General features: G+C 42.7%; 1 protein-coding gene across 3 annotated transcripts in view; it reads right to left on the reverse strand.

Moving 5' to 3' along the window:
* Positions 1–2,794: 2,794 nt before the first annotated feature.
* EHF (ETS homologous factor) overlaps positions 2,795–24,843 on the reverse strand; it is a 99,748-nt gene continuing 77,699 nt past the window's right edge. For all 3 annotated transcript variants that reach the window (XM_007658735.3, XM_007658724.3, XM_007658730.4), the window contains exons 2-9: positions 23,538–23,637; positions 20,153–20,398; positions 16,008–16,070; positions 14,183–14,251; positions 14,017–14,085; positions 8,233–8,292; positions 5,437–5,632; positions 2,795–5,308 (exon numbers count right to left, since the gene is read on the reverse strand). In XM_007658735.3, the coding sequence (XP_007656925.1) occupies positions 5,209–5,308; positions 5,437–5,632; positions 8,233–8,292; positions 14,017–14,085; positions 14,183–14,251; positions 16,008–16,070; positions 20,153–20,398; positions 23,538–23,634 (900 nt within the window). In that variant the 5' untranslated portion in view covers positions 23,635–23,637 and the 3' untranslated portion in view covers positions 2,795–5,208. The remainder of the gene's footprint in view (positions 5,309–5,436; positions 5,633–8,232; positions 8,293–14,016; positions 14,086–14,182; positions 14,252–16,007; positions 16,071–20,152; positions 20,399–23,537; positions 23,638–24,843) is intronic.

Here is a 24,843-nt window from a genome sequence, read left to right on the forward strand (position 1 = left end):
CCATTAAGGTTTCCACGCACCTTTAGATCTTTTACTCAACATCAATTGAGAGTTAGAATAAAACAAGAAGCATCTCTGCCTCAGTTTATTCCTCTCTTTTTGGGTCTATGAAATTGTCCCCAGTATAATTAAGCTACCTGATCAGTGATCTGTAGCCTACTGAATGATTATCCTCAGAACTATATTGGATTAAAAAAAATCCACCAACACCCGATATTGGCCCTAGGCTGTTTTGGTGATTTAACCAAAGAAGGTCTAACCCCACTTCTCTTCCTAGTAGACTCTAGTCATGATGAGTAGAGATTTATGGATATATGCGTGTGTGTGTGTGTGTGTGTGTGTGTGTGTTTTGTTCCAACTTCACCTTTGGTCTCTTCTTGAATAGGATTTTGCTGATTATTCCAAGGGGATTTCTGCTCCCCTGTGGACCCTGACATGATGGGAGTCCCTGAAGGCCCCTCTGGAAGTACCTTGAGGTCAGTGAACAAACCTCATAATAATCCCTGAGAAATTCTACTTTGGAAAATCCCATTGTGGATTAATTTGCTGGCTTTTTGAAGGAGTTTGTTGCTAGTCACTAATAATATTAATAGTAATAATAATAATAATTGTGATATTTGTTAAGTGCTTACTATAGCTATGGATAGCTGTGTACACTGTGCTAAGTGCTGGGGTAATACAAGTAAATCGGATTGAACACAGTCCCTGTCCCACATGGGGTTCACAGTCTCATTCCCCATTTTACAGATGAGGGAACTGCAGCCTAGAGAAGTGAAGTGACTTGCCCAAGGTCACACCGCAGACATGAGGCAGAAGTGGGATTAGAACCTGTGACCTTCTGACTCCCAGGCCCGTGCTTTATCCACTATGCCATGCTTGGTCTGGGTCAGTTCACTTCCTACCTGAAACCCAAATGTTTCTTAGGACTTGGAAATTCTCAGGGGATAACAGCTATCCTAAATTATAGTAACTTCCTCCCTCTCCTCAGGAATACAATTATTTTCTTGTACCATTTTTATAAAGTAACAATTGGATTTTCAATATGAATGGTCTATCTTTTCCATATCATTTGGCTCTTCCTTAATGAGAATTAATGAGAAGCAAGTGCTCTAGAGAATATGCAGGAACAGCTTTGATCCAGTTATTATGTTTGTGTTGTTTAAATACATTTCCTACATCACTGCTAGTGAGATAGCTCTGTCTCACTTTTGATTCCTTATCAAAAAATCAACCACTCGTTTGAAAGCTGGTTTCAGTGTTTTTATTAGGGCTTTTATGGAGTCCATAAAAATAGAAACATTGTGTTTTAGAAGTATGGCTCTTGTGATACATATATTTTTAATTTAACATATTCAGTTGAAAGATTAAAATCCCTGATATATAGTGGTATGTGTCTTTTCTTTTCCATATTTCACTATAGAAGCCAGAGGGGAAGAAAAGCAAGGACTATACAGCTTGCTACAGAAAGGTGGATCCCAATTTCACTATGCATGTTGGGTCTATACATTTCAGCAGCTATAGGCAATTTTAGGTAATTTTTTTTTAATTGCTCCAGTTCATGTTCAGGAAAAGATATCCTGAGTGTGATTGCTGAAGATAATTCATCTTTGACTTTGATTGGCTTGTTACGAGACAAGGAAAATAGTATAACCTTTCCCTCTACAGTTTATCTTTCACTATGGTTTGTACATCTGAAAAACAGCATGCTCTCAAAAACCAAAATCTATACATACATAGCTACCAATTCTATATACTAACCCTAAAAAAGTTCAGTATTTTGCAAAAAACAAAATAAGAGAGTGGTCTCAGAAATGCTTTACATTTAAATATCAATTTACATAATATAAACACATTCATATCTTCATTGGCTAAAACTGGTCAAACATTTCATTCCGGCTTGTCGCCCTAGGCAAGAATCACAGTTTTAAATAAGTGGATACACCTTGTGTCCAAATCGTATCGGCTAACTGGGGAATCAGGTGGCTTCAGTTTCATATCAGGGCAGGCATAAAGTCAAATGAAAAAAGTCCTTCTAAAATGCTCATCCCTCAACAATATTTCCTTAAATTACTCTCACAGCCGTAGTGCTTCCAAGGAATCCATGATACAGCGCTTCCTAGATTTCATAGATTGCCTTCCAATTAAACTTCCACTAGATTTTAACGTCCTGGTGGCAGGGTTCATGTCTACCAACACTATTGTATTGTACTCTCCCAAGCTCTTAGTACCATGATCTGCATTAAATTAGAGTAGACTCTGCTCTAGACTATAAGCCCAGTGTGAACAGGGATTTTCTCTCTTTATTGATGACTTGCACTTTCCAAGTACTTAGGACAGTGCTCTGCACACAGTAAGCACTCAAAAAATACAATTGAATGAATGAATGAATAAGCACTCAGTAAATACCATTGATTGACTGATTGAGTGAATTTAACCTCACTTCCCAAAAGATCTCCCGGAAGGCTGGGTCCTTTTAGAGGAAACCCAATTTGCAGTCAAATTCACACATCATTTGGTTTTCCTACAGAGCACACACATTTAAGAGAATACTGGGTCTTTTCCCTCTGAATAAGAAGGCACAATAAAAATGTATAAAACCATTAGTAACTGTACCTCAAGCAGAGTATTACTTCTGACCATTTTCTGATTAGCAGACCAGCCTAGGCAGAAACTAATCTTTTGCCCAGTAATGCTGGAGGTCTTTAGATAGTCCTGCTGTGTCCAGATGACTTATTTTTTTACTTCATACCACGAAGGAAGAGGTGAGGAGCACCCAGTTGATGCCCTAAGCATCTTAGTTATTACAAATTGGTTTTATTTGCTTGCCTTATTGAAGTCACACACAGCACATATAAAACAAAACAAATGACATTAGGGAGATATGCTGAAAGATAGCTCAGCTTATCCAGACAGGTATGAAGTGCCAAGAAAGAGTCATTTTCAACACATAACACAACTTGCTAATTATCAGTAAAACCCCTGACCAGGTTACGCTTAATCAGACCCACTAAGCATCCATCAGAGATTGTTCCTAGCACAGTTTTTAGCAGTGACAACCAAGACCCATTTTAGGAAATGTGAAAAATTCAAAAACATTTGGAAGTTATAACTGAATCAGGAGTTTGTCTCTCAGGCTGAGCAAGAAACAGCAATCAAGGCAGGAGGAGGAATGAAGGAATAGCTGGGCAAGACTCGATTAATAACAGCAATGACTTTGAACAATTTACTGTAAAGACCTGATATCAAAGAGCCAATTTTCAATATCTTAAGGTTTAATGACTGGGGTGGAAGACATGGTTAAAGTAGTGCAAGCTTCAATCGTTTTCTTTTTCATTGTTTCAAAACGAGGGTGACATATGCCTTGAGGTCTCAGGCATATATGCAGTCTTATTTTTCTCAAGTATACAGAACTGTCAAATTAGAGAACTTGTGAGTGGCCCATCTACTTCCAGGAAAGGGAGTTTGACAAGAGGACTCTTCCATCTCCAAGCTGCAATTCCTATCACAAAATTGATCTAGACTGCAAAGATCACCTACCTGTTTCTCAGAATTCTCACACTTTAATGATAATATTTTGAATCTCCCTCAGCATCTCATGCTTGAATACATCAAGATGCACTGTAAATATCAATTAAATTCCTCTCTCCCTTGAAGAGGTGCCAAGTCCTCATTTTTCAGGTTAGAAAAGTAGTTCCAGTAGCAGAACAGTTAGGAAAGAGAATGGTATAGTCAGGCTCCATTTTCCACTCTCCCACCCTGGGCTACCTGCACCAAGCTTTCTGGGCTGTATCTCATTATGGACAGATAATATATCTGCTTATTCTGTTGTACTGTACTCTTCCAAGCATTTAGTACAGTGCTCTGGCCATAGTAAGCACTCAGTCAATACCACTGACTGATTGACTGATTGGAGATCCTGAAATGGATTCCACCATTTGGATAAGAAGAGTCTAGGGACAGGCTGTCTCATATCAGATGCAGTTAATTAGGATGGGTCAAAAAACACTAAAGGGCTGCCCAGACAAAAAAAAGCCAAGGACTAGAAGAAATGTTATTCTCTAAGGTGGTAATCGCCCCTACCTCTTCTCTCCTTTCGTCCCATTCTTCCAGTCTGGGGGTGCTTGTTTCACTTCTTACATGGTTTTCATTCACCTTTGGAAATTTTTTTGTCTATTTAGCTTGTGTGGTTTGGCTATAAGATGAGGCCTTGAAGTGTCATTCATCTGGTGCATTTTCCAAAGACAGACATCAGTTTATGCTCCGTCTTGGAATCCTCATCTCTGCAACAGTCCACCAAGAGCAGATAACCACTTCTAGGCTTCCCTCCTTGAAATACAATGCTCACTCTTCTAGCCTTCCCCTTCGTCCACCTGGGATAAACACAGTGGAGGCCTTGTCCACTGGTGAGAAAACCAGAAACAAGTACAGGTGATGAGAGAAAAAGAATTTTTACTGAACAGCCAACTGCAGCCACATTCCCTGTATTCACAGCAGAAGCTGTGGCTCCCTCCTAGCTTCTAACGATTCTCTTGGTAAACTGTTCTATGTATCATAATATTCTCCTGGTTACATGGTTATTGGAGACTCTGACTGCCACAGCACCCCCACCAGTGGGTTCTGAATGCCACCAGCCTCCCATCTCCCTATGCCCTATGCCCTCCTTGGATTGCCCTTGGGCAGTCATTCCCTTCAGGATCCAGACATGGTTACCTGGAATCCCATCTCCCTTGCCATAGCTGTGGCAATGGAATTTCAGAAAAGCTGCCGTCTTCATGTCTTCCAACAGGAACACAAAGTATTCTTGTGAACAGAGAACACAATGCCTTATTCTAAGTCCTTTTGCATATAAAAACGTGTAATGCCCTCTGATTTTTTTTGTTCTTTTTCTGACAGGAACCATGAAGTCAAAAACCACATTACCCCTGCAGAAGAAAAGAACTTCACAATAGAGGCAAAAATAAATCAGAACCACATACTGCATCATATTTCACAGAAAACTGTGTACATTTTTCCCCTTACAGGACATACTTCAAATAACAAAATAATTTTAACAACTGTAATGTTCCTTCCTCCTTTAGAAGTAGATTTCTTTTCCCTTTTGGTACATAAATAGAAGGAAATAGTCTCTGAAATATTTACGCCCAGGAATTGTTGCTTTGCAGTTGGTGGCTTTATGTATTTCGTTTTTGGTTTAAACTGTCGACATCTTTAGTTTTCATTTTCTCTCCACCCACGTGCGTTCTTTCCAAATTTATATACCAGTCTCCGTCCATCAACTCGTTCCAGAATTTCTCTCTTATAATAGTATCTGTTAAAAAGAAAATTGTACAAGGGTTCGGTTAGATTGGGGAGATGATACACCTGAGAACACCCCAGGATAAGAAATTAAAATTGATCAGGATACATGTTCACTTTTACGGTCTTTGGACACAATACCTCATGGCACGGCTCAGTTTCTCATATGTCATGCTGCTGTTGTTTTTCTTTTTTCCCCACAGCTGAGCCACTGCCTCCGATTTCAAGAATCTGAAGATGCCTTCAGACCTGTCTTCCCATTTTATTAACCCTGGGTTCTTGTCTGGATTCAGGAGGATATCTCGGATAAACTCCCAGAGGTGGGTCCCTCGGGGATCTAACAGAAAGAAACAGAGAAGGGTGTTGAGAAAAGAAAAGGACTGGGCAGCAGGGGAACTAAGAGCAAGAGTTAAGTGCTGGAATAGATACAAGATAATAACATCAAATGGACTGCCTGTCCTACATGGGGCTCCCATCTAAGAGGGAGGGGAACAGGTATTTTATCCCCATTTCATAGATGAGGAAGTTGAGTCACAGAGAGATTAAGTGACTTGCTCAAAGTCACTGACAGCAAACAAGTGGCAGAACCAGTACTAGAACCCTGGTTTCCTGACTCCCGGTCTCGTGATCTTTCCACTAGGCCACAGCCTAGAACCTTTGCACAGTGCTTCTATGAACGTTCATCTATTACTCTCAGCTAAGTGGCTCAATGCTTCCAAAGTTTTTCAACTGCTGGAACTTACTGGGGGTGGGAGGAAGGACAACAAGGTTGGAGACTGAAGTGGCCTCTGAAACAGAAGACTGAAAATGATATTAGGCCACTCAAAAATTCAGAATCAGATCTTGAGAACTCTCACAACTCACCATTCTTCCACAAGGAGTGTTCTTATCAGCCAATCAATCAGTGGCATTTATGATCACTTACTGTGTGCAGAACACTGACTCAAGCTCTTGGGAGAGTACAATATTAAAGAGTTGATCAACATGTTCCCAGACCACAAGAAGCTTCCAGTTTTACTCCATCTTTTAGATTGAGTGCCATTAGCGAATTGGGAAAACTCCTTCCAACAACACATGGCTCTGGGTACAACTCAGCCCAATATGGGAAGAAACTGATGTGCACTACTGTTCAGTGTCAGCCAAAGTGGAATCACCATAGAGCACAATTTGGACTACAGGGAGTTCATTGGGAATGTGAGGCACACTGAGAGGAGATCCAGCTGCGCAGAGCATGGATTGGACATCTCAGAGAAAGGAGACTTCGAAATAATAATGTTGGTATTTGTTAAGCGCTAACTATGTGCAGAGCACTGTTCTAAGCGCTGGGGTAGATACACAGTGATCAAGTTGTCCCACGTGAGGCTCACAGTCTTAATCCCCATTTTAATAATAATAATAATGTTGGTATTTGTTAAGCGCTTACTATGTGCCGAGCACTGTTCTAAGCGCTGGGGTAGACACAGGGGAATCAGGTTGTCCCACGTGGGGCTCACAGTCTTAATCCCCATTTTACAGATGAGGGAACTGAGGCACCGAGAAGTTAAGTGACTTGCCCAAAGTCACACAGCTGGCAAGTGGCAGAGCCGGGGTTTGAACCCATGACCTCTGACTCCAAAGCCCGTGTTCTTTCCAGTGAGCCACGCTGCTTCTCATTTTATCTCATCTCATTTTACATTAGGTACATGAGGTAACTGAGGCACAGAGAAGTGAAGTGACTTGCCCACAGTCACACAGCGGACAAGTGGCAGAGCTGGGATTCGAACTCATGACCTCTGACTCCCAAGCCCGGGCTCTTTCCACTGAGCCACGCTGATGGAACAATCAATCATATTTATTGAGTGCTTGTGTGCAGAGCACTGTACTAAGCACTTAGAAGGGTGCAACATGACAATATAACAGACACATTCTCTGCCCACAAAAAGCTTACAGTCTAAAGGTGGAATTGATGCCCAGGTATCTCTCCTAAACAATTTCACAGAGTAGTTGAAAGAAGACTCTTCTGGGCTATCTTACGTCATACTTGCAGGTCTACTGGGTGAGATTATAGGGTGCATCTTTTTTTTAATGGTATTTGTTGAGCTTTTACTATGTTTCAAACACTGTTCTAAATGCTGGGGCAGATACTAGTTCATTAGGTCAGACACAGTTCCTGTCCTGCATGGAGCTCACAGTCTAAGTAGTAGGAAGAAAAAAAGGAAAACTGAGGCACAAAGAAGTTAAGTGACTTGTCCAAGGTCACACAGCAGGCAATTGGAAGAGCTGGGGTAGAACCCAGGTCCTCTTATTCCCTGGGCCATGCTCTTTCCACTAGGCCATGCTGCTACTTCTATTTATTATTAAAAATAACAATAATAATAATAATGGTATTTGTGAAGTGCTTACTATGAGCCAGGCACTGTACTAAGCACTGAGGTAAATACAAGTTAATCAGGTTGGACACAGCCTCTGTCCAATGCAGGGCTCACATTCTCAATCGCTATTTTACAGATGAGGAAACTGAGACACAGAGAAGTGATTTGCCCAAGGTCACACAGGAGACAAGTGGTGGAGTAAGGATTAAAACTCATGACTCTTTGACTCGCAGGCCTGTGCTCTATCCACTACCCCATGCTGCTTCTATAAATATATGAGTATATTATATATTATTTTATTTATACTATATAAATCATTTCATTTATAAAATCTATATTGTATTATATATAAATTATATTTTCTTATATTATACATATTTATAAATATATCATTAGCTAATTGTTTAAAATGTTCTTGCTCTGGTATTAGGCAACTCAAAAAATGAAAGCAGATGTGTGACAGAGAAAAAGATTTGCTTACTTCTGGTCAGTTTACCCTTGACCTAATGAGTAGCTTTCCTTCTCTGGCTCATAACTCCCATCCCCTGTTAAGGCTAAGGTGTTCATCTGAGAGTCATCGACTTACTGTGCTTTTTGGTGTGTGATTTCGGAGGGTGTTCTTGCTCCTTTTTCATATCAGGAGAATCTGTAGAAGATGAAAATGAGACCCACCCTGGTTACATATTCTCAATTCACATTTTTCCCTAATATAAAAATGAAAGCATCGATTACAAAGGAGACTGTCTTTCGAATCAAGGGAGTTCCTTTCTTATGCATGTAAAGTTATATTTTAATCAGGCTGACAAAGAAACCATTGATGGTTAAGACCTGAGTACAGAGGGCTATAGTTGGCTGGGGAAACATATAAATTAGTTTAACAAATGACTCACACCATGCCCCTTGTCCTGGAAGGAGAAATGTGCTCTATGGCAAAAAGAAACTCTGTTGTGTGGAGAATGAAATGTGTAGGCCTCTGAGGAGATTTTTTCTTTTGGGGGTGTCAGAGCAGGTGATGTGTAAACACCAATTCTTCAGAATATACATATATCTTTGTAGCTTTCTGTTTACTAGAAGAAATCACCTGTGGTTGTTCATTCATTCATTCAATCATATTTATTGAGCATTTACTGTGTGCAGAGCACTGTACTAAGCTCTTGGAATGTGCAATTTGGCAACTGATAGAGACAATCCCTACCCAACAACAGGTTCAGAGTTTAAAAGGGGAGACAGACAACAAAACAAAACAAATAGTCAGGCATCAATACCATCAAAATAGATAGAATCATAAATATATACACATCATTAATCTTATTTTTGTTATTTGTGTTTATGTTTGGTATTTGTTAAGTGCTTACTATGCACAGAGCACTGTTCTAAGCGCTGGGGTAGATACAGGGTAATCAGGTTGTCCCACGTGAGGCTCACAGTTTTAATCCCCATTTTACAGATGAGGTAACTGAAGCACAGAGAAGTTAAGTGACTTGCCCACAGTCACACAGCTGACAAGTGGCAGAGCCAGGATTCGAACCCATGACCTCTGACTCCCAAACTTGTGCTCTTTCCACTGAGCCATGCTGCTTCTCATATATATTTGTATGAGAAATATACACAAGTGTTGTGGGGAGAGGAAGGGGGAAGAGCAGAGGGAGGAAGTAGAGGCAATGCGGGGGGGAGGAGCAGAGGGAAAGGGAGAGCTCAGTCTGGGAAGGCCTCCTGGAGGAGGTGAGCTCTCAGTAAGGCTTTGAAGAGGGAAAGAGAGTAAGTTTGGCGGATGTGGGGAGGGAGGTCATTCCAGGTCAGGAGTAGGACATGGGCCAGGGGTCAGTGGCGGGACAGGTGAGAACGAGCCACACTGAGAAGGTTAGAGGCAAAGGAGCGGAGTGTACGGGGTGGGCTATAGAAAGAGAGGAGGGAGGTGAGGTCGGGGGGGGCGGTGGGAGAGGAGGGAGTTGAGGTCGGGGGGGCGGTGGCAAGGTGATGGAAAGCTTTGAAGCCAAGAGTGAGGAGTTTTTTGCTTCATGCAAAGGTTGATAGACAACCACTGAAGGTTTTTGAGGAGGGGAGTGACATGCCCAGAGAATTTGCGTATGTGGTTGCATCAGGCAAAGTGGGATCCACAGTCCCAGCCACAATGAACACACAAAGGCAGTCTTTTGTTGTGTGGCTGTGTTTATTGTTTGAAGTGCCTGGCACTGGGAATGACATTAACATGTACTCAGTTACTGAACATTTTGCATTTGGGTTGAATAAAAATTCAATCCAACCACTAAAAGATTTTTGTCGACTCCATTTCCTACTTTTTCTCCCGCTCCTTTAGACCCTTACCAGAAAGACAAGTCACTGATTCAATGCCCATACAATAAAGCATTTCCCAGGAGCCAGAAAGATTCAACCATTGGGCACTTATTGTGTATTTAGGTCTAAGTCACCCCACCCTTTGGAAGAACACAAACTTTAAGCTGGAGAAATTTCTGTGTCATCCTTTGTTGATTAAGCAGTTTCATGTCTGACTGCACAACCACATAGCTTCTCTCCACAAAAGGCCTCCAGTGATTTCTGTGCAGAGTTGTACAGCCATGGAGGGAAGGGTAAAAGAATATGACAAGATATTACTCTGCTTAATCCAACCCAGCGGAGTGGATAAAAATTACCCTCTCCTGAACCCTTATGAAGGCAGGCACACAACTCCAACTCCTGTTGTGGTTGGTTTCTCTGGAACCTGGTAAGACTAACTCACAGGACATCTAAATTGCCACTAGGCAGATGGTTGCAGGGCAAAATTGCAACATTTCTTCATGAGGTGACAGTGTTGCAATAGCTCTGGCCCCCTCACAACTGTCAGGCAACACTCCATCACTGTGATATCATGGTTGTTGTCCTCAAGACAAAGGGAGATGGCTGATCAAGGTCCTGGTCTAACTAACTTTTCAGCAGCATGCTGGAGAGATAGTGATGGCTCTTCCAGGCCTGGGTTTGGTTTCTGAGAAATCCCAGGCCTATGAGGGCCTACCTGACAGTCAAGTCAACTGCTTCATTTTTAGGTTTATTCTAAATTTTCTGGGTTAGTCTATTAGGAATAAAGTTTTTTCAGATTTTGCAGAGCTAAAAGGCTACAACACAGCACCTTCCCTACTTTTGGACCTTCCAAAAAATAAAATTTTAACTTAAGGGCAGTGAACCAAGGGTGAAAGATGGAGTCTGAGTTTTCATTTCTTTTCTTTCTTTCTTTCATTCTTTGCTTCTTTCTTTCTTGTTTCTGTTAAGCACTTACTGTGTGTCAAGCACTTTTTTAAGTGGTGGGATAGATACAAGTTTATCAGGTTGGGCACAGTCCCTATCCTATATGGGGCTCACAGTCTGAAAAGGAGAGAGTAGGATTTAATCCCCATTTTACAACTGAGGAAACGGAGGAGGTGCAGAGAAGTGAAGTGACTAAGCCAAGGTCACACAGCAAGTAATTGGCAGAACCGGGATTAGAACTCAGATAGGCCTGTGCTTTCTCCACTAGACCATGCTTCTTCTCTCCCACCAACTCCATCCATCTCTCTCCAGTGCACATTCTACTAGGTAAGAGAGTGAAATTACTGACCTGCCGGTAGATTCCCTCCTTTTGATCTCTAAGTCTATTTTAAAAAATCAAAAACGTGCCCCCACTTTTTGATGCTTGTTGGGTGGTTTAATGATTCACTCTCATAACTGCTTGCTCTGGGAAAGTTTCACACTTTGCTTTCGCCAGGTCTTGCCCCCACTACCCTGGCACAGAGGTCTAGTTTGAGCAGAGTGGTAACGAGCTGAAGATTTTATGGATCAAAGTGTTAGAGCATGACTTCAACCAAGAGATCTTGCAAAGCAGCAAAGGTTTCAAATATTTGCATATGATTCACCTATGAGCAATTTCTTTACGGGATATACAAATTTCAATTTTATAATAGATTGTGCCACCCTAGCTTTAGGCTCAATAAGCCAGTGGATAAACACATCAAGCCAAGTTAGAGTGATTGGGCCTCAGGACTATCAGGTGGATCTGAAACACTGGCAGCCATTTTCTGAAAATGGGTGGATGACAGTGAAAGAAAAACGAAATCCCCGCCTGCCCTCCCACCCCCACTTTATCGCAAAGTGCATCAGTTTAAGTTGTGCCTTGCCTTGGCTCACCTTGTTACTTGAGCTAAAACATAGAGAGATATTTAATTACAGTACTTTCATGAAATCCTAGGATTTCAAGACCAGATGACTCAGTAAAGGTACATAGAACTTTTCACCACATATGGGTCCAGCCCAGATTGACTGTGATAGTAACAAGTTCCTACCTGGGCATGGGTCGGAAATCTGTGTAAAGCCATAATCAATCAACCAATCAATCCACATTTATTGAGCACTTACTATGTGCAGAACAAAGTACTAAGTGCTTGGGAGAGCACAGTACCACAGAATTAGCAGACAAGATCCCTGCTTATAAGCAATCTTACAGTCTAGAAGAGGAGAAAGATGTTATTATTAACATAAAAACCCACCCTGTTGTGGTGTTAGCGTGGAGCAACTTTCTCCCGGGAGCTCGTTCCTATTTGCAATTCTTTCTCCCACACTCATCCTTCCAGGAAGGTAAGGGATAGGGTTTACTACCCCAAGGCCTAGTGAAGGAATGTCACTTAGCCAGCATCACGTGGCTTGTCACCATTGAGGGGTCCAGAAGCTATGTAATAATAATAATAATGATGGTATTTGTTAAGCTCTTACTATGTGCCAGGCACTGTACCAAGTGCTGGGATGGATACAAGCAAATCAGTTTGGATGCAGTATCTGTCCCATGTGGGGCTCACAGTCTCAATCCCCATTTTACAGATGAAGTAACTGAGGCACAGAGAAGTGAAGTGGCTTGCCCAAGGTCACACAGCAGACAAGTGGTGGAGCCGGGATTAGAACCCAGGAACTTCTGGCTCTCAGGCCCGTGCTCCAATTTCCAGGTAGAAGTATGCATCACGCCACCTCAGACTTAATAATTGTAGTTTCTTAGTTGGTCTATTCTCCTGTTCCATAAAGGTCCCTCTATCAAGTGGCACTGGATGATGTGGCTGGAATTAGGAGTCTTGAGCTCCATCTCGTACAGAAAAGTTATTTTCTCCAATCTGGAACCCAGTTTCCAGCCTGGATAGAGACCCTTTCCTGAAGGAGATTTTCAGCTTCCAGCATTCTAAAGAAAACATTCCTCACTATCCCATAAAGAGACAACAGCTAATCAATTCCAGAACCTCACATCTACTCAGTGTCCAATTCTTATAATGCAAAATCAGGCTAATCTAGCAAGCATTCAGCCATCTGTCTGAATGACAGGGGAGTAACCACACTTGTCCAGGAGGGAAGGAAGGGAGAGAAGCATCGGACAACTGCTGAGTTTTCTTTTGTCTTTCATGCTGGTGACAGCATGTAGGACATGCTCATCACTCAGCCTGCTCCAATAATAACAATAATAATAATAATGATAGTGGTATCTGTTCAGTGCTATGTGCCAAGCAATCAATCAACCGTATTTACTGAGTTCTTACTACGTGCAGAGCACTGTACTAAGCGCTTGGGAAAGTACAACGTAACAGAGTCGGTAGACACGTTCCCTGCTCCCAAGGAGCTCAGAGTTGAGAGGAGATAGAGTTGACATCATAAACAGATTAGACACAGTCCTTGCCAACCAGAAGCTCTGCCCAGTGATCATGCTGCCAAATGGCTACGTTTTTCATGGCTAATACATGCCCCGGGTCTCATTTGACAAAAAGAGCCTGATCTGTGACTGCAACATTTTAACCTAGTCCTTTGGCACAAGCAAATCCACCACTTGCAGGTTGCAACAAGCAAGCGCACACACACATACACACACACATATCAAGGAATAAAATATAGATGCATCTTTTTATAATCCCAATTTGCCTGGGCAAAGACCCATGATCACATATGCATTTGTAGGTCCTATAAATCAGTGTGCAGTTGTGTGGAGGCCAGCCTCAAAGGGCCCTCAAAATGCTACTTTATTCTGTACATACTCCTTTTATAGGCACAGAAACTTAGAGACACAATTGTCCACCCACCAATTACAACCATGAAGATGTCCCCAAATACAGGGGAAAGACACTGCTCACAATTGCAAATTGCACACATAGCTTCTGGATTTAGGGAGATGTGCACATTCATCTTCGGAAAATAATAGCTCACAAATTAGAAGACCTTTTTTCCCAGGTTAGTCCTTTCAGGACATCCTTGGGACAAGAATCGGTTCCGACGAGAAAGATGGGGCAGGGACAGAAATCTGACATGCAACTGATGTATGCCTGTATCTCTGCTGAAAATATGCCCAACCAGAGATGTCAGAAAGGCAGCTTACCAACAGGAAGGTGTCCAGTGGTTGTCATGGAAATCTGGGCTCTGCAGAAACTTTTACTGTCCAACAATTCTGTCAATAAAAGGAGAGTGTAAATGTAAAATGGGTCTCTGCACCAGTGAAACTGTGGAGACCACTAAGATGCTTCCAATGTTGTGACGTTAGTTACCTACTGTACTACCATAGTTGGTGTCATATAAATAATTCTCTTCTTTCCAAGGCGGTATGATTGAAGGATCTGAAAATGGAAGAAAAGGAAGACAATCAGTAATTTGAGTTTCCATCCAGAAAAGCAAATGATGTACTGACTCTGCCCCGTTCTACTGGAAATCAGAGAAGAGATGTCAGAGAATAGGAAATCCACAAAAAAGAAGCCAAATTTTGTACATTTATTCCAATAGGTGCCATGGCATCGTCCTATTTGGAGAAAACGAATTTGAACAAAATATCTGGAATAATTCTTTTGTAAAAATTCGTCTTCTGGTTGGTTGGGCTCTCTTTCTGAACAGTACAATCATGTCAATCAGGAAATCAGTGCAGTCATTTAACTGGGTTTCAAATGGTGAGTCCATCCTATTACTTAATATTTTGTGGGTGAAAACTTAGAGGGAAAACTGGTAAAAGGAAAGTCTGAATCTGCACCCCCCCGCCACACACACACAAACACACACACACAGGATTTGAAAGTTCTTCATCAGAGGCTTCTCCCCTTTTCACAACAGAGAAAGAGAGGGGAAAGAGAGAAAACTTTCCCACTGGATCAGCAGGTTCTTTACTCTGATTAAATGAGGATCAGTTTGTTTCCTCGTATTCTCAGATCTGAAACGCCCCCTTTTTTAGCTGCATCCACGATTCCCAGTTCAGAATGGTACGATTCCAGGAGAGCATTGTTTTGTTTTGATAATATAAATGGAATAAAATCTGAGTCACTGGCTAAGTCCTCCTGTTTACGACATAGGGATTTAACTGGTATTTTAACTAATAGCTACGTGTTTGGGCATCCCAAGCCCAAATTCTTTGGGTTACACCCACTCCCTGTTTGGTCACCTCCTACACCTGTTGTTGTTTCTAAAAACAAATTGAATCGAGGAGGTTTGGGGGGTGACAGTCCTCTCTCCTCAAAAGGTGGACCGACCTCCACACCCATCATCCCCAGTCTCCGAGGCTCCATAGTCCAGTCATGTCCCTTATCTACACAAGGAAAAATTAAATTCCTGGGGAGCTCACCCATGCCACTCATGACTCTCCTTGTGGCAAATTCCGCAGGGCAATTGGGGATGTTCACTACCCAAAGGACAGCGGCACTGAGCCAGTCATTGAAGGAGACTAAGTCAGGCAACAAGCCTCCAGTCTCTGGTGTGGCTGTGTACAAGAGCCACAGGGGTGGCTGCTGAAGCCTAATTAATGTACTTAACAGATATTGTTTTTCCTTTAATAATGGGGGAGTAGCCATTTTATAAAGTAGTAAATACACGCATGGGGCCAATTTCTGCCCTGAGTGAGTCACCACAACCTCAGGGCCAAATTCTGCCTTCGGTGGTTGGCACGCAACTCCCACTGAAGCCATTGGCAAAATCTGTCCCACACAGCTTGCACTCTTCATAATTTGGGATGGGACTGAGCATTTGGGAATGGATCCTGGACTGCTGGGTCCTTCAATCAAGAGATGGAGGCCAAACTCTCTTCACTTCCAAGGAGTCAAAGGTTCTTTAATGTCTCCCATTTTCTTGGGCAATCCATGAGGGAAGTGTGGGGTCTTAGGCAAGGTGGCTCATTTCATAAGACTCTCACCACACGCCCTTGAAGAGAGGCATTTACCGGGAGGGCTTTCCAAAGGGATTTCCTTCAGGAGTTGGATACTTGGGGAAAGATCTGGAAGACCCACCCTAAACACTAGATCAACTGTGCTCTCTCTAAGTAAGCACCAGTAGGGCCCTCCTTGCTCTTAAGTCCAAACACAGACATACTGGCATTTCGACACCAGTGCTACTCACCTGTTTGTTCTGTTTTAACAGTGATATTGTGTGATGACTGAAATAGATCACTGCCACACTGACCTTCAAGAGATTGAGCAGAAAAAGTCAAGTGAAACTAGGTTAAAAAAGAGCCAAAAACCCAGATTCAGCTTCAGTTGATCCTAATTCACTGAACCCACACTCATTCAGGGACCACCTTAGCTTCTAGTAATTCAAGCAATAGTCAGGCCTACTAAGAGATACACTTTCCAAAGGAAGCCATGGCCATGGTTTTGCCATGGTTGTCTCTCATTTGATTCCTGGCCCCATTACTCCCCATTATTTTGAGGGTGGATAGTCTGTAATTGTAATATTAGTCAAGCACTTACTATGTGCCAAGCATTGTACCAAGTTCTGGGTCAGATATAAGATAATCAAGTCCTACAAGGGACTCCACAGACTAAGAAGGAGGGTGGTGGGGAAACAGGTATTTAATCCCCATTTTACATTTAAGGAAACTGAGGCACAGAGCTGTTAAGCGACTTGCCTGAGGTCAAACAGCAGTCAAATGGCAGAGTTGGGGTTTGAACTCAGATCCTCTGACCCCCATTCCAGGACTCTAGACTATGCTGATTCTCTTAATGTAGACTGAAAGCTACGAACGAGGATTAGCCCTTGGGGAATAGTAGTTCTTCATTTCTACTAGCATCAGGACAAAGGGAAGCAACATGGCATAGTGGATAGAGCAAGGGCCTGGGAATCAGAAGGACCAGCGTCCAATCTCTGCTCCGCCACTTGTCTGCTGTGTGACCTGGGGCAAGTCACTTAACTTCTCTATGCTTCAGTTATCTCATCTGTAAAATGGGGATTAAGACTGTGAGGCCCATATGGGACATGGACTGTGTCCAACCTGATTTGCTTGTATCCATCCAAGATCTTAGTATAGTGCCTGGCATAAAGTAAGCACTTAAATAATAATAATAATAATAATTGTATTAGTTAAGCGCTTAACTATGTGCCAGGCAAATACATTAAAAAAAAATTAGTCTTATAGTGGTCGAAAAACCAGGAAGAACTTCTTGCAGTTAAAACTGGACTAGATTTTTGAAAGAAGCAGTAGAATCTCCTACCCTGGAATGATGCGAGATATGTAGTTAGCCATCTGTCTGCACCCTAATCTGGAAGCAGGGGAATGGACTAGGTAGGTGGTCCCACTAAGGGATGTTTTGCAGCCTAAAAATCCTCTCCGGATAGAGAGGGTCAGATGTGGAGGTGAAGGGAACACTGCAGAGGAAATTCTGAGATGGGAAACAGCTTGTCTAAGAAAAACACTCCTCCCCAACTCAGAGGTGACAATAGAAAAATCAGAGAGAATGAGAAGCCGCATGGCCTAGTTAATAGAGCATTGGCCTGGGAGTCAGAAGGAGCAGTGCTCTAATCTCTGCTTCACTACTTATCTGCCTTAAGACCTTTGGAAAGTCACTTCACTTTTCTCTGCCTCAATTATCTCATCTGTAAAAGGGGGATTAATTCTCTGAGCCCCATGTGGGACATGGGCTGTGTCCAACCTGATCAGCTTGCATCTACCCTAGCAAAGAGTAAGCATTTAACAAATACCATTAAAAAGAGAAAGACCATCTCCAGGGTCATCTCAATCAGGCAATCAATCAATCATATTTATTGACCATGTACCATGGAGTAAGCACTTGGGAGAGTGCAATACAACAGATTTGGTAGACACGTTCCCTACCCACAATGAGTTTACAGTCTAGAGTCTAAGTAATCTCTCACCTCCCGGCCCTGGGTAGCCACTCCTGGCCTTGATTTAGGTGCCATCTAAAGGAATTAAATTTAATATATGGAGAAGGTATTTTCTTGCCAGCTGATCATTATTTCTGGAATATTTTTTTAGAGTCTAGTCTGGTTTGTTTCTAGTAAAAAAGAAATGAGTAGCAGTGAGCTGGGAGGGGGTAATTGACAGCCTGAGAGTGAGCTCATCCAAAATGGCTGGTGGTGAGAGAGGCGCAGATGGGTGGAATGCTGTTGTACCAATTCTTTTTCAAGCTCCTCCTTTGGGGTGACACTATGTCCCCGAACAAGTAGTTTTGACAGAAGTATGCAAATTACCAGTCAAAATATCAGCCAAATCAATCTTGAATTCACTCATCTCTTTCTATTTTACAGCAGGATGCTTTTACATATGACACTGTTCGAAGAAAACACTCTAAGAAATACCTTTCACACCACTTTCAAATCCTGAGCTAAGGCAAACTTCGTATTAGGTAAAATTATACCAAAATTTTCTAATATATTTTTCCTTCATGAAATGTAATTATGCCCACAGTGGGTTTGTTGTGGGAACAAACATCCCCTCAGATATTTTCTGAGCATCATCAAAAAGTGTCTTTTGAAGATGTCTTTGGAAATTAAGTTTTATGGTGTATATTCCATATGGAGTTTTGTATTTACATTTAGAATCATAAAGCATTCTAGAGTTATGTAGTACTGAATTCCATAAACAGTTACAGGCCTACACATATTCACTCACAGTTAAGGAGGTTTGGAAAGAAGAAGAAAGATATATGTATGATCAATCATTCATAGGTACTTATTTAGCACTTACTTTATGCAAAGCACTGTACTAAGGGCTTAAGCCTGATTTATCAATGCTATCTATTGAGCTCTTACTATGTACAGAGCAGTGTATGTCTGATCTTTTTTCCTTAAGTATTAAAATAATTAGCACAAATTGGTAGCACTTTGTTTTAATAATAATAATAATAATAATAATGTTGGTATTTGTTAAGCGCTTACTATGTGCAGAGCACTGTTCTATGCGCTGGGGTATACAAGGAAATCAGGTTGTCCCACATGAGGCTCACAATCTTCATCCCCATTTTACAGATGAGGTAACTGAGGCACAGAGAAGTTAAGTGACTTGCCCACAGCCACACAGCTGACAAGTGGCAGAGCTGGGATTCGAACCCATGACCTCTGGCTCCCAAGCCCATGCTCTTTCCACTGAGCCACGCTGCTTCTCTAACCTGTCGGTACCTATTCATGTGTCTGTGACTTAGACTTGGCCTGCACAACACCTTCAATTATATGAAACTTCATCAGAGAAACCAGATTTTCTGTAGGTATCAATTTATATATATGCTGTCTTAAAGCACAATATTTCCATGAAAATATTAGCATCAGGGAGGGAGGGAAAAGTCCGAAGTCCCCCACTTGTCTGCTATGTGATCTTGGACAAGTCACTTAACTTCTCTGTGCCTCAGTTACCTCTTCTGTAAAATGGGGATTAAATCTTCCTCCCCCCACAACTTGGACTGTGAGTCCCTTGTGGGGCAGGGACTGTGTCCAGCCTGATTATCTTATATCTAACCCAGTGCTTAACAAGTGCTTAACAAGTACCATGAAACAAAACAAGCAAACCCCTGGCAAATTTAACTTTCTTACTTCCATGAATTCCCAAAATTCAATGCAAATTAGAAACAGATTAGAAGCAGCATAGCCTAGCAGAAAGTCCATGGCCCTGGGAGCCAGAGGACATGGGTTCTAATTCTGGCTCTACCACTTGTCTGTTGTGTGACCCTGGACAAGTCACTTTACATCTCAGTGCCTCAATTATCCCATCTGCAAAATAGGGATTAAGACTGTGAGCCCTGGGTGGGACAGGGACTGCATCCATCTTAATTTTTCTCTACCCTAATAATAAGAATAAAAATAATTATGGTATTTAAGTGCTTACTATGTGCCCAGCACTGTTCTAAGTAGAGCTGGGTTAGATACAAGATAATCAGGTTGTCCCATGTTGGGCTCACAGAGGCACAGAGAAGTCAAGTGACTTACCCAAGGTCCCACAGCATACAAGTGGCAGAGCCGGGATGAGACACCAAGACCTCTGGCTCCCAAGCCCATGCTCTTACCATTAGGCCATACTGCTTCTTACAATGTTTAGCACATAATAAGCACTTAAGTACCATTTTAAAATTAATTAATTAATAAGAAAAAACCCTTCCCCTCTCCACCTCTTTATTGCATCAGGAAATAAAGTAATTGGTCATGGAGACAATGTTTTACCCCGACTGATGAAGAATCTCATCTCTCATGCCTTGTTTGTGCTCTTCCCTGTATGCTTATCAGAAAACCCTGTCTCTACCGGGGAGGGAGATATTCACCATTCCATTTAAGATGCTGCAGGTTGCTGTAAAGGAGCTGCCCAGCTGTTCCAGCTGCCCGGGTGAATTCTTGCAAGCTCATACTGCACAGGTGTTCACCATTGATATCAAACTCCTGAAAAGGGATGCAGCTGGCATCCAGTTGATTGGTATCCAGGAGATGCTGGAGCCATTCCCACACCTGATACTTGGTCCAATACTGAGGATGTATCTCGTGCCACTGACTTCCAAAAAATCCATTAGAAACTGCAAAACAATAGCTTCAGTGACCTGTTGTGCTCATAATAACATCACACATGAATATGCATCAGTTCTAGTTGACGGATCCATACGTAACATTATGTCTGTCTGACTCCCCCGATTAGACTGTAAGCCCATCAATGGGCAGGGATTGTCTCTATCTGTTGCCGAATTGTACATTCCAAGCGCTTAGTACAGTGCTCTGCACATAGTAAGTGCTCAGTAAATACTATTGAATGAATGAATATTGTAGGCCCCAAGAGGGACAGGGTCAGTGTATATTTCCCACCCGTGTACTCTCTCCCAGTGCTTAGTACAGTGCTCTGCACACAGTAAGCGCTTAATAAATATTATGCTACTACTACTATTACATCCACAGTTAGCATTTTCAGAAGGGACTGCGGTCTCATGGGTAAACTACACATAAGAAGGCGGGTAGTTGGTTTCTCACCCAGATCTTCAACCAGTTTTCAATGGGACCCTAAGCCAATCACTTACCCTCTCTGAACCTCAGCTTCCACACTTGTAAAGTGGGGATAATAATACTTCCTAGCTTTCTCACCGGGACTTTATGAGGACAAATGACATAAACTTCTTTCAAGTGCTTTGAGCTCCTTAGAAGAAAGGTGCTATGTAAGCACATAGTATTACTATATATTCCCCAGTTTATGGACCAGCCCAATAATTATCATACACCCAAACAACAACCCACCCCATTTTTCACCAGAGATTTATGACGAGAGCACCGAGATGCCTCCAGTGACCCTCACTCAGTGGTAAATAGATGGTTCACTAATCCACAAAGATAATCTCTTATGGAAAAAAATATACTGGAAAGATGCCGATCCAGAGAAAAATGACAAGGTTCACTGAGTCCTGAAAGGACCTCAGCTACTGTGTTGTCTGCCAAACTGTTTATTCCCACATTTAGGAATGTGCTCAATTGGCCATCAACCTTTACTCAAATTAGCAAAGTGGTGGCATTCTTGTAAATAAGCATTTGCAAGTAAGCATCTGGTGAATCTTTAAGTCCACCCAAGTGTTGAAGAGAGGAGGGTAGAGGAAATGGCATTTAAAATGTTCCCAAAGAGCCAAGTTCAGGCCTCTTGAATAACATTCCTTTTCTCTAGTCTAATCCCTGGGGTCTCTGGCTAAACTCAGTGGAATAATATCTGTGGAATAATGACTGGAGATGCCAGTCATCAAGAGCAAAGGAGTGACAGGAAAGCTTATTGTCTCTCCAATCCAACTTGGGGGCATGTGTCAGAATCTCTCCTTCACTCCAATCTTAGTAAAACTTATAGGAATGGATGCATAAACTTGATTTAAGACAGAGTAATTCAAGGGAATGGGTTCAGACTGCAATCCCAAATTGTATGTAATCCAAATTGTAAGTGAAGTTGGCCCAATTTGGACCCAATAAAGCAGGACTTCACATTCACCACCTAAGGGGAAATCAGGAGAACAGGGCATCGTTACTCAATAGGCCCCCCCAAACTGTTTCCTTTCAGGGAGTTTCTGGGGAAAGTTGTTTGATATGGCCTTATTGCCCCAGTTTTCTTGTCCAGCTACAAAATGAACTTCAAGCAAGAAAACGTGCCCCGGATCACTAACCCTCTGGATCCTACTCCCACTGTGCTGTCCTTTAAGAGAATCCTGGGGTCGGCTGAGAAGACTGCCCTAAATAGGAACCTTTAGGCTGATGCGTTCAAGAAACGTGAGCCATGATCTGCACTGCATACCCTTGGCTTCTCTGGTAATTTCTCTAAACGCCCATGAACCTGTGTGACAAGTCTTCATTTTCAATGTGAGCCTGATAGAGTTTGATCTGCCACCATCAGTGTGAAATTGTAACTCACTCCCATTTCTGGTTGCCCTCTCGGTGATTCCCGGGACTGAATTTGTTGCTTTGTGTGGAGTTCCTGCTCTCCACCAACCTAGTCCAGCCCAGCCCAGAGTATGTCCCCCATCAACAATCTGAAAACAGAGCAGAGACTGCTAGATTGGGGACTCTGTAGGGACTTACTGCTGCTGCTCTTTCAAGATTCTTACTGAAATCCAGAGAACAGAAAAACTTTGGTTTGCATTCTCACAGGCTCGTGAAGGGGAAATGAAGCAATGGATAAACGTTGAATGACACCCCCCGAAAAGAGGGTAGAGAGCTCTAGCTCAGTAGCTGCTCCTCTTTCATTGTTCAAATTCAGCTCTTCCGATTACCCTCATCAGTGGAATTGGCATCATTATTGCTTGAGCCCCTTCATTAGAAAGAGTCTCCGACTGAGCTCCATGTCTGGGATTGGGTACTGTGGCACAGTACCTGATCTCACTTGGTTAGTTTGCCCAGTAGCCCTGCATGGGCACCCAAATTTTACCCAGGACAAAACCAAAGTTGATGGAATAACTTTATAGGATCCCCAGTGATTCAAAGGCAGAGTTCTTAGAGTCCTCCTTCCAACTGGGGCTCTTTCCCTTACACTGCCATCCCTCTTGTCTGACATGTTTTAAGAATCCAATTCTGATGTACAGATTTCCACCTCTTGGATGTTGGGCTGAATTCAGAACCAGGTGCAGTAGGGAGTTTAAGGGAGCAGTTTCCAATAATAATCCCCAAATGTTTCCTTCTCTCAATCAATATGTCCTAGATGAAGGGCCTAAAGACAGTCCTCAATGAACAGGGCCCTAATGGGCAGTGTATAGTACCCCATCTCTCTAAACTGGCACCTAAACTTAGTGTGCATTAGGCTGATCTCTGACACATGTAGCACCGGAAATGAGCAGCCCCCTACAATCTCAAAGACTCCCCACGGCCCCAGATTAAAAGAATGGCCAAGGAAGCTTGCCCCTCAGCCTGTACCTGCTCCGTGAACCCCTCTCTTTCAGGCTGCCAATCCGACACCTTTCATGAGAACTAAGTTTGCTTTGCCATAAGTAGGAGCAGTGGGAAAATCTGCAAAATACCTTTCCTAGGAGGGGACCGAGAATCACCAAAGAGTACTTTAGGGAGTTACATTCCCACGGCCGCTCCAGAACATCTCCGGAGTTTTCAGAACAATTCCAAACAAGGTGGGGCAAACGCACGACAGGAGGAAAATGCCATGGATCCAGGCATCGGAATAGAGGTCATCAAAGCTAAAAGTCTTCCTACCATTGCATGTGGGGTAGCCATCTGTCCAGGAAGGCTGCTGATGGAGGAGATTGCTGTTGGGATTGAGATTCATCACACCACTTCCTTCCAGAATCATGATCTGCAAGGGAATCAAACACCCCACTCAAGTTAGTGGCTTCTTCTGGAGAGAGCGGCTCAGAAAGCGCAGGCGGTAAAGTGCTTTTTTTTTTTTAAAGTAAGTCCTTCTGCACAAGCATCACGAACATGTTGCCGCAGACCTTTTCGGGAAAGGCAAAACTTGTCTGTGATTAAAATTTCCATGTCCAATTTTCATATGCATGAGGCAAGTTTTTACAGCCACTCATTCACGAATGAATAATCTCTGATCAGGAATGAAGCCGAATGAAAATGCAATACCTCTAGCCGAGCAATGCTGGATGACTTCCAGGTTTACAAAAGCGAAACACTGAGAGAGTTTTCCTTAAAGCGGCATTTCAGTAAGTGCAAAACTCAAACCTGTGGCCACTTAAGCGGAAGCTTCCAGCAGGACTCAGCCCTGTAAGCGAGCCCTCAACAATCCAAACACACCCTCACCAACGCACACGTAGGCAGCTGTCCCACTGACTGGATTAGGCGGTGATCAGGCAGGGCAGGGGTGATTTCCAAAAAAACAGGTACCAGGTAGTCAGGGGTGGCAGCCAATATGAAGATGAGCGTGGCAGCTTCTCTGCCACTCCCAATTCCAAAATGTTTCCAGGTCCTGGACCCGGCAGAAAACCAGCCCCAAGGAAGGGCATCAGCCAAAGGACAGCCATTTCATTGCTTTGGCTCTGGCCTTAGCTGGTAAGTCCTATCAATTACCATTTACTAACCATGATGGAGCACGAGGGTTTTCAGAGTAGAAACAGCAACTGGCATTGAAGTGGCAGCAAAAACAAGACTCAGTGGGCCCAGATGCTGAGCTGAGGGCACCCTCTCTTCACATTCGAATGAAAGTTTGGACTCTACAGCGGGGGTCACAGGAGAATCAGGAAGATGTATCTTATTGTGTGGCTCTTTTGGTAAATAAAAAGAGGCCATAACTCTCTGCTGTGGCTCCAGCCTAACAACTTTGACCCCAACTGAAGGGACTTTTTCTAAAAAAAAAAATAAAGTGCTCTTCCCGGAATGGGCAGAGCTCCCAAGACTTGCATTCTGCCCTTCAAACATAGAGTGTCCCCTATCCAAGTTGCAACGACCCTCCTGCCCAGAGCAGAAAGAGGCCATATCCTTCCCCCCTCCCTCTCCCCAAAGTCTATCCTCCACCCTCCATCTCCATGCCCTACTGCGTTTGTGGTCTGGTGGA

This window comes from Ornithorhynchus anatinus, chromosome 3 (genome assembly GCF_004115215.2).
Source record: "Ornithorhynchus anatinus isolate Pmale09 chromosome 3, mOrnAna1.pri.v4, whole genome shotgun sequence".
NCBI lineage: Eukaryota > Metazoa > Chordata > Mammalia > Monotremata > Ornithorhynchidae > Ornithorhynchus > Ornithorhynchus anatinus.